The sequence below is a fragment of the Danio aesculapii genome, chromosome 6 (genome assembly GCF_903798145.1).
Source record: "Danio aesculapii chromosome 6, fDanAes4.1, whole genome shotgun sequence".
Taxonomy (NCBI): Eukaryota; Metazoa; Chordata; class Actinopteri; order Cypriniformes; family Danionidae; genus Danio; species Danio aesculapii.
In genome coordinates, this window is record NC_079440.1 from 585,759 (window position 1) to 595,599 (window position 9,841).

The 9,841-nt window shown below is 43.1% G+C and overlaps 2 protein-coding genes across 2 annotated transcripts; both read right to left on the reverse strand.

The window, feature by feature from the left end:
- Window positions 1-1,655: 1,655 nt before the first annotated feature.
- crygm4 (crystallin, gamma M4) lies at window positions 1,656-2,591 on the reverse strand. Its single transcript, XM_056459282.1, has 3 exons — window positions 2,583-2,591; window positions 2,126-2,365; window positions 1,656-1,931 (listed from the first exon to the last, which is right to left on the reverse strand). Exons 1-3 carry the CDS (start codon window positions 2,589-2,591, stop codon window positions 1,656-1,658), a joined length of 525 nt encoding a protein of 174 aa, XP_056315257.1.
- A 5,439-nt stretch (window positions 2,592-8,030) lies between these two features.
- Window positions 8,031-9,639, reverse strand: sowahcb (sosondowah ankyrin repeat domain family Cb). The gene has a single exon (XM_056459277.1). The coding sequence runs from the start codon at window positions 9,493-9,495 to the stop codon at window positions 8,176-8,178; it is 1,320 nt and encodes a 439-aa protein (XP_056315252.1). The 5' UTR covers window positions 9,496-9,639; the 3' UTR covers window positions 8,031-8,175.
- Between the last annotated feature and the right edge of the window lie 202 nt (window positions 9,640-9,841).

The window sequence follows — 9,841 nt, forward strand, 5'->3', positions numbered from 1 at the left end:
TATGTTATTTAAGATGTTCTTCAATGCTGTAACTGACAGCTCTCTTTGTGTTTCTTCTTTCTCTTTCCTTCAGTGATTGTTATTATTAACAGCAAGTGTTTCTCAGTGTCTGAATTCACTAATTAGACTTGAAACGTCGAATTTGAACTCTGTTAACTCAGTTTTCTGCTGTTGGTTACTTTCTCGAGAACAAAAATGTTACCCAGAATGCACTGTTTTAACAGAATATTACTGTTTTAGTGAAAACTGTAGAATCTCACTGTTTTTAACAGCAATTTCTTTACAGTGCAGTTTCTTTTCATGTCTTTACAGTGTGCCTGTTCCTCTCAGCAGATCACTGTCACTGTAGAACACTGCACTGAACTGTAGATATCAGCCTATGGAAGAGCGAAGAGCTTTAGATTTAGAACAACAGCGTTGACATGTGCTGTATCCAAACATTCACTATTATGAGAGAAGTGTTTGCCATGTGGTGCTAATGCTTCATTCTCATGTGTGTTTATGGAATTTTGAATGCAGTGTACAATTCTGAAGGAGAGAATGTGTGTAAACAGAAGAGGTTGCATCGACCAGTCAACTAGTCGACTTGTCGACTTTAATGCTCTTCAGTGATGCTTTTTGATTGACGTCAACTAGTCGTGGTGCGCAGATCACATGGTTTGACCTGAAATACACACAGCTCACTGAATGAAACTGCCCTCAGATTATTTACAGTAATTTTTTAAAATGTTATTTTTCTTATGTCAGCGTCAAAGATTCACGTGACCTTTAAATCATCAAACAGACCCAAGTTAGATCGCTTTATGCTAATACCCTAGACCAGATGCTAGCCAATCACGTTTACGGAACCCTGGAAAAGTAGTGTGATTGGCTGTTGCCCTTTGCCAAGTGTAGACGCGAATATATTTTGTAAATGAACCTTGAAGCACGCAGAAACTGTGAAGTGCGCAGCCGCGGAGCTGTGACAAATTTCAGATCTAGCCTTGTGCTTTGTTCCTTGAGCGTAAGATTTTGCTAATTGTAGGAAAAGTTTCTTTTTAGCGTGTAAGCACTTGTAAAAAACTTAAGAATCTGTAACAAAGTGTATATATAGTGTGTCTATAATGATCAACTGTCATGTTTTATGTCATATTTCATCTGAAATCTCCATCCCCTCAGCAGAAAGACCGAGCGCACCTTCAGATCCAGCAGTGCAGGATGGTGCTGTGTTTAGATTTTTTATTCTTTCAGGATATTTTCATCTGGCACAACTGTTTTGACCAATTAAAAGGTGTTTTGTTGTTCATGCTGAAACAATTTGGAATGTTAGATTTATTGGACTGTAATCAGCAAATACACAAGCATCATCTGATCTTTATCCTAATGAGATGTCAATAAATACTTGATGAGTGATGTAAAGGGATTTTTAAGCATCACAGTCCTGCTCTTCACACACTGAGTAGCATGTGGTCAGATTATTGTGGCATTATTTTCTTACAGGTTAACCAAACGTGTGTTTCTATCATACAAGAACACTTGTGATTTTGTTTAAGTTCACTTCATCTGGACTAAGATTTCCTCAGTTGTTTCTGCTTTTCTTGACAAACACAACAAAAGAGTAAGTCATTATGAAAGTAATTTAATTCCTCCTCCAAATCATCAGTAATGGATGTTAATTAGTTGCAGGGCTCCATGATTCTGCGCAGGGAGCTGAACCTGAAGCTGATGCCTGTGTCTCTGAAGCTGCGGTATTCCCCTGGCCGCAGGTACAGCATGCGGCTCCTGTAATGCGGCTGCTCATACAGCAGCCAGTGGCCGTCCATCACGTGGCAGGAGCGCATCTCCGACAGCCGGAACCGGTCCGCCGTGGACTCGCAGTCATCCGTCAGCTCATAGCTCATCCCGCCAAAGTTTTCCTTCTCATAGATCCGCATCCTGAAGGTTCCGCGGTGCTGCTCAAGACATGCAGACTAGTGAGACTGTGACACTAGTGCTCTTCTGAAGTTAGATTGCAATACAATCACAGAGAGACAGAGAGAGACAAACGGAGATAAACATACACAGAGACACAGACAGACAAACACAAGCAGACATATACACACACACTCACACACACACAGACAGACAGAAGGCCGCAGAGCCTCACCTGAGGAATGGTACGGCAGGATCTGATGGAGTCGCTCAAACCCATCCTCTTGCAGTCCGCATACTCACCGCGCCGCAGGAAAAACTGGTTTCCAATGAAGTTGGAGCGATCGTAGACCATGAAGCAGCCGTTCTCCACCCGGCAGGAGCTGCAGCGGCTCAGAAACAGGCTGAGCTCTGGACAGTCACTGCTGGTCTCATAGGAACGGCCCTGGAAGTTTCTGTCCTCGTAGAAAACAATCTAAAACACACAAACGCCACTTTCACACTCATTCAGGGCTACAGCAGTGTGTTCTGCTGTGAAGATCACTCATCTGTCAAACAGTCTGAGTTTGGGTCTGGATATCATAGCATCATAGTAATGCATCGGTGTTTCTGAGCCATTATACATCACAGAAACGGGCTCCTGTAAAGCGCTGCTGTGTTTAGCATTGTGTGTAAAGGGTTGTGGAGCTTACCTTGTTCATGGCTGGATCTGTGCAGGACTGATGCGCCGCTGCCGCTTTTATACTTGATAAGCCGTGCTATAGCTTTTTGTTATTCAAATCGTCAAAGCTGATGAACAAGCAAGAGGATTTTTCTGTTAATTTCTGTGTCTATCTCAGGCTTCAAACAACAAAAACTATTCTGCATTAAAGGCAGTTTGTGCCTGAATTTGTTTAGAAGTTTGATCATTTATTTAGGCCATTACAGACATTCAGAGCCTTGCAGCACTCACTCACACATTACTGTATGGGAAAACATTCACCAGATGAAAATATTCACGTCCTGCATCAGTCAGTCAGACAGAGCAATGTGTGAGGTTTATACAGTATATGCAGCCTATAATCATTCAGGCACATTAATACAATTTGGGGGAAACGTATAATCATTAATAATTAGAAGGTTAGGGTTAGAGTTAGGGTTAGGTGTTTTAAGCAGCTTGAGCAGGACTAGGCCTTCACTAATTAAGCAGCTGTTATACAAATGAAAACTGCATTACAGCGGTGCAGATTAAAGCTGTTCTCTGACACACATGACACTTGTGTTTATAAGACTTTTTTAAGACAGCGCTTACATGCAGTTTCATCCTGGACCAGCCTCGAGTCTAAAACTACAGAAAGAGTTCAAACTGAAGCCCCTGAATCCTGTTCCGATTCTGTTCTGACCCCATCAGAAATCCCTGACAGAGTTTCATTTCAAAATAATTCAATTCCAATAATATTATTGACAGATGCACTAACACTGTCAGAGGAGGACAGCATGAGCTAATGTGTCTGTATTGAGCTGCACACTTCAAAATGTTTCCAGAAATGATGAAGATTAATGCGTCAACATCTGTACTGAGTCCCCAGCTAGAAATGTTTAGTTCTCTACATGTTCTGAGAATATTACCAGCAATGTTGTATTACTGTTTTCGGTGGGTAGTTTTGTTTTAGTTCCCAGAACATTCTCTGAAAAGATAGGAAAACATTTTCAAGAAACATTCTAACCACATTCGCTGGTAACAATTTTAGAACATTATATTCTAACATTCTTATAACATTATTAGTGGGTAGTTTTCTTTAAGTTCCCAGAATGTTCTCTTTAGTGGTAGGAAAACATTCTCTAGAAACGTTCTAAATATGTTTCAAAGTAACATTCACTGTAAAAAAATGTCAGTGATTTAACAGTAAAGTCTGTACAATCAGTGAAAACCTGTTAAATGATTGACAGCTCATTTCTGTACAAAATACGGAAAATAGCTGTAACAGATCTAACATTTGTTTTCGAGAAGCTAATCAGTGTCTGAAATCTCGCCACACACCCTCATTCACTAGTCCCTATATTAGTCAATTAGTTTAGTCCACTAGACAGAGTGAATGACCACAAATGAGTGAATTCAGACACTGATGAACACCTGCTGTTAACAAGCACAATCACTGAAGGAAAGAACAAGAAATAAAACTACAGACACAGCCTCACATCAAACCAACTGAATTAAAACAGAGGATTAAATGACTCTATTAAATAACAGCATTAGCAGCTTCACTGATTACAGTTTGACTTTAATTCTCTCATATCTGCAAGAATATTTGATATTCAATATGACACACAGACAACAAGAATCAGGATATGAACCTCAACCATGGTTGCTAAAAAAAAGTAGGAATAAAGCTGCTTAATTCATTCATGTTGCAATGCATGCTGCGTGCCAGCATAGCAAAAAAAATCCCAGCATGCATTGCAGCATGAATATATTATACAGCTTCAAGTTCTTACAATCTCTTTCTTTTCCTTTATTTTATGTTGTTGTTGTTGTTGTTTTTTTGTTTTTTTTTGGGGGGGGGGGGTAATATTTCAATAGGTTGTTTTGGTGAGTGAAGCTCCTGATGTTTAATGATCTCTGCTGAGATCTTGAGAAATCACATTTTTATTGTCTAATTTGTTTTATTTTTATGAATTATTATTTCATTTAGAGTTTTATTCTCAGTTAATTTCATCTTTGGTTTTGGTTGTGTTTTATTGTGTTGTTCTTTCCTTCAGTGATTCTGCTGTTAACAGTTATTCATCAATAATTCTCAATCCTCCTTTAATTAAACACTTAATTTTCTCACTAACTTCATCACTGTCTGAGTGTTCAACCCTCTGTAGTGAGGACACTAGTGAGCATTGTTCTCTGGAATTTGAGGGGTTAAATGTGTTCGATGAAAAACAGACTGTGGAATATATTTTTAACAGAAATGTTCTGTAAACTGAATTTACGAATGTGAAATGTTACAAACAGTGGATTACTGGCAACCACAGCTGCTGGTATATCTCTATTTAATTTAACAGATTTTTTAACAGTGTTGCTACAACATTATATGTTAACATTAATATAATATTTCATCATATTGTTTTATTTCACTTCCCAGAACATTCTCTTAAAAGGCAGGTAAATGTTCTCTAAAACATTCTAATCCCGTTTAATGGTACCATTGTTAAAATATTATACTCTGACATTTTCAGCAGGTATTTTGTTCTAGTTCCCAGAAAACCTTCTATAAAGTCAGGATGATTTTCTCTAAATATTCTACATGTTTGTTAATAACATTGTTTGTTTGTTTGTTTTTTTGTTTCCAAAATGTACAGTAACGATATGACAGACACAAAACACTCTCTATAACCATTTCAAATATTTAATTTTACTGTAGCAATGTGAAAAAGGAAGTTTAAAGCACTGCATTTTCTTACAGTCTTGTGCTCATTGTGTAACAAATAAAACAAAAAAAAGAAAACTATTCTTCAAATCAGCTATATTTAAAACAAGAATAATTTGCTGACACATAATACTAATTTGACTAATTGTATGAAATACTAATTAATTGTCTCTTTAAACCTGTATGCTTTGCCACTATTTTTTAAACCACTAGGTTTTAATTATTTGTCTGCAATATGTTTTTGAACATGACATTTTCTATATTTTAATGAGTACAGGTTAAAATGAGTATGTTAATTGTCTTTCTGTCTCGTTATTGAAAAGAAATCATGATCTCATAACATTTCTCTGACTGTGAGAATGTTCTTTGGTTTTTAAAACATTGTGAAAACGTTTTCTAAGAGAACATTGTTTAATCTGGACCCTTATCAACATTTTTAATACATTGCTAGAATGTTCTTGTTCATTGTGTTGCGAAAAAAACATTTTTTGAATATTCATTGGATATTACATTGAAATGTTTTCTTTAAAACATTAACACAACCTGTAGGGAATGTTAGCCAAAGTTGAGAGAACGTTCCCTTCTAGCTGGGTCACGAAATTAAGGAAAATACTGTCCATCAGCAAAAATCTGACATAATACTGAATATATTCAATTTAGGGTTATTTGTAAAGCGCTTCCACAAGAATTATTAATTCACAGCAGCTTTACTAAAGGTGAACATCACTGCACCACCATCAATACAGCAGACTCACAAAAACTGACCTCAGTCCACACAGACGGATCATTCCTGCTCACTCTGATGGCAGATAAATGTGTGTGTGTGTGTGTGTCTGCATGACGATGAACACACACACACAGCTTACAAGAGCGCTGACATCACAGAACACCACAGAATGGTTTGCTTCATCTGAGTGAACACACACACACACACACACACACCCTAGCAGAAGAGCACAGAGCACCCAGCAAAAACATCAGCATTTATTGGCTGGACCGCCGTGACTGTGAGGAATAATAGAGCGTGATTAGCCCAACAAGCTGACTTTAGAAGAGCTAAAAACAGTGTGTGTGTGTGTGTGTGTGTGTGTGTGTGTGTGTGTGTGTGTGTGTGTGTGTGTGTGTGTGTGTGTGTGTGTGTGTGTGTGTGTGGCAGTATCTGGGGCAAAAACCTGGGAAGATGTATCTGTACAGCTTCCTTGACAGCAGAGAGAGAGAGAGAGAGAGATAGTGTGTGTGTGTGTGTGTGTGTGTGTGTGTGTGTGTGTGTGTCTCCAGAATGATCTGCATTAACACACTTACTCACATGTACTCACACTAAGTACAGTTGTCTTGAGCCGTGCCAAAGCACGCTTGTCCCCCCTGCCCTCTCCCCCCACGGCCTGCACTCATCTGAGCTGGAGCGCGCTTCTGTCATGGATGATGTGCTGTTCAGTTTAACAGAAGTGAAGCGCTCTCGCTCAGCACAGTGGACACTGCTTTAGTGAAATCATTTTAGTGGTTTGATATGCAGAAACACGCAGTCAAATATTTCGCTGAACAGATCCAGCACTGCTGACGCTCACCGATGTTGATGAGGTCCTGGTGCTGCAGGTATGAGGAGGCCTGCTGAAGGTGGTGCAGTGAGGGGTTTGCGTCTTTAATAAACTATGACAGTCTGCGTTCACTCAACAGCAAGAATGATTAATAAATCCATATCTAACAGTCCCTTAAAGTCACGTCTCGTCTTCAGTTTTGCGCTCAGGCGCGCTTTGCACTCACACTACAAGTGTACCGCGCCAAAGCCCAAGTGAACCGCACACTGACACACCTCTGCCAACCGGGCCAGGGCCGGCCAACTGAACCACGCCTGAGCCTGATTCAGAGCACCCACACTTCTCAAACGAACTGGGAAACGCACCTGGGCACGGCGCGGATAGCCTAGTGTGAGTGCCCCCTGAGTCTTCTGTAGACCCTCGCTGGCCTGAACATCATTTCTGAACTTCAGAGCTCTGCAGGAGAAGCAGCCAAATATGATGAGCACATCTCTCAGTGTGGAGGCCCGAGAGGACATGAGCGCTCAGCTTCATCTGCGGGTAAATGTGCTGCACACAGGGCTACATTTATAGGGAAAAAACAAGTGACATCCCTACGCACGCATCAGAACCTGCAACCCTGTCCTCTCCGCACATTAAGGAGACATGTTTACAGGATTTGTTCTGATGTGAAGTAAAATAAACTGTGCAGATGTGCTGTAGTAGAGACAGGCCAGCAGCAGCGCTCCATTTATAAGCATTAATAACACCTTCATGAACAGCCGCTGTCCTGCTCTCCCAGTGGGCGGGTCATATAGCTGATGATGTGCTGCTATGGCAACAGTGTGACATCACAGCGCTGTGGAAGATACTCATTTCTGCAGCTGAATTCTCCTGGACTATCAGACATATTTTAATGATCACAGAATCAGTATTGATGCTTTAGGCCTGCTCATTACACTGATTTATATTTCATATATTTAATCATTTAAGCGAAAGGGTCACTGAAAGCTGCATGAAGTTCATGAATACTGAAATCTGCAGACCTCTGAAAACTAATCAGCTGATTAATATTTCAAACAAGATTCAATTTATTGACATTAAAATGTGAACTTTAAGCACCGGTCCTGTCTGATCTCAGTAACCCGTGTCTTAATAGTTTCTGTAATTAAACAGGACACTTTTCTCCTCTTTTGTAAAGTCGTGGAAATGACAACAAATAAAACAAGACTATTATTCCAGCAATATTTTTTATCATTATTAACACACCATTAGCAAAACCAGCAGGTTCATTCGGCAGTGTAAATCTCCAGAGCAGTGAAAAACCCACTCAACATCCCGGACTCTTTAAACACACACCGTGCAGATCTCCACAGTCACCCGAAGAGGTTAGATTTGGGTCTGGAGAGCTTTGGGGATTCTTCTTTCTCAAACCTGTCCATTAGAGAGGTGCTGTGGACTATCTGCGCCCGCAGCCGGACTCGGGGCTTCATCTTGGTGAAGGAGGATTTTCTGCGCAGGGGTTTCTGCTTGGCTACGCTGTCCTCATCGCTGCAGTCCTGATTCTGGTTCTGGATCCTCAGAGGCCTGAAGCTGGACTGCAGAACCCTCGACAGCCTCCAGCGGCCTACCTCTCCTTCTCCCTCTGCCTCTGCCTCTCCCGCGCCCGCGGCCTCTGCGCACGCGCCCGCGATCTCCAGGATGTTTTGCGCAACGTCGCTCTTCAGGTACTGACACGCTTTCCTGCCGTAGTAATCCCGAGCCTCCACATCCGCATCAAGCGCTCCGATTAACAGTTTGACGACCTCCAGGTGATTGTGCATCGCCGCCAGGTGTAGAGGCGTGTATCCGGCGCTGGAACGCGCGTTCACGTTAACGGTGACCCGGTGCTCTCTGGCGAACCGAACGAGCAGGACGATCAGCTCGTGTTTGCCGAGTTTTGCCGCCCAGTGCAGGCAGGTAAAGCCCGTCACGAAGTCTTTCCGGGCCACGAGCGCGGGTTCGGTGTGCAGCAGCGGGCGCAGGCTCTCCCAGTGCCCGTCAGACGCGCTCATCATCCACGCGTGCTCCAGCGGCTCCAGCGTCACCGCGGCGGCCTCATAATCGCTGTCGGCCCGCGGACACTCCTTACACCTGCCCGGGGGCTCGCCGGAGTCCCGCTGCTGCACCGCCGGGCTGCTGCTGACCTGCCCGGGGCTTTTCGGTCCATCGCGCTCCTCCTTCCCGGTTCCCGCGGCTCTCTCTTCCGGCTGCTCGGCTGCTTTCGGCCGGTGTTCGGCTGATCTGCTGCTGTCCGAGTTCTCCATGTGCGCGCGGAGTTCAGCTTCTGTTCTGCCGTTCACACCCTCGTCAGAAATATGCGGGTGTGTTTCTGCGCCTCCTGCATCAGCAGTTCCGTAACCTGAGGCGGGCGTCTGGGCCCGTGCAGGGTCATCGGTGTTCGCCCGCTCTCCCCTGGAGCTCCGCGGGCATGCCCGAAATCTCTTCCTTAGGCAAACGTATTTCTCGCCATTCTCCTCCTTCACGTAAGCCACGGTGTCTACGTGCCGTTTAAAGGCTTCTCTCGCCTCTTGTTTTAATGCGGGCTCCTGTGGGCTCGTCGCTCGAAAATAATCCGCCAAATCCCCGTTCTTCACGCGTCCTCCTCTCTCCTTTATGAAGCATAACACCGCGTGCTGGCTGCATTCAGTCGCCATCGAGGATGCTGTTAATAAACACCGTCTCTGTACATCATCTCTCAGACACCAGTTAACGGTGTTCTCCGCCGACAACAACACGGCTGTACCAGACAATGCGGTGCTGTTAATCCTCCGGTGATCCTCCAGCCGCCCCTGGACCGGCAGTGCCGTGTTTTACCGGCCGGTGGCGCTCTGATCATCCAGACACACACACACACACCTTTTACATTAACCAGACGAAGCATTTCAGCAGTGTCTAACAGTTAAAGCCACACTGTCTTAATATTACCATCCTCTGGTCATTCTGAGGACAGAGTGTGTGTGTGTGTGTGTGTGTGTGTGTGTGTGTGTGTGTGTGTGTGTG

What these genes read in the sequence shown, in the direction of transcription:
- crygm4 (XM_056459282.1), bottom strand. An exon ending in CCTGCCGTACCATTCCTCAG is followed by an intron (nt 1,932 to 2,125) that starts GTGAGGCTCTGC and finishes TGTCTTGAGCAG; the next exon opens with CACCGCGGAACCTTCAGGAT.
- sowahcb (XM_056459277.1), bottom strand. Translation starts at nt 9,495, where the DNA reads ATGGCGACTGAATGCAGCCAGCACGCGGTGTTATGCTTCATAAAGGAG.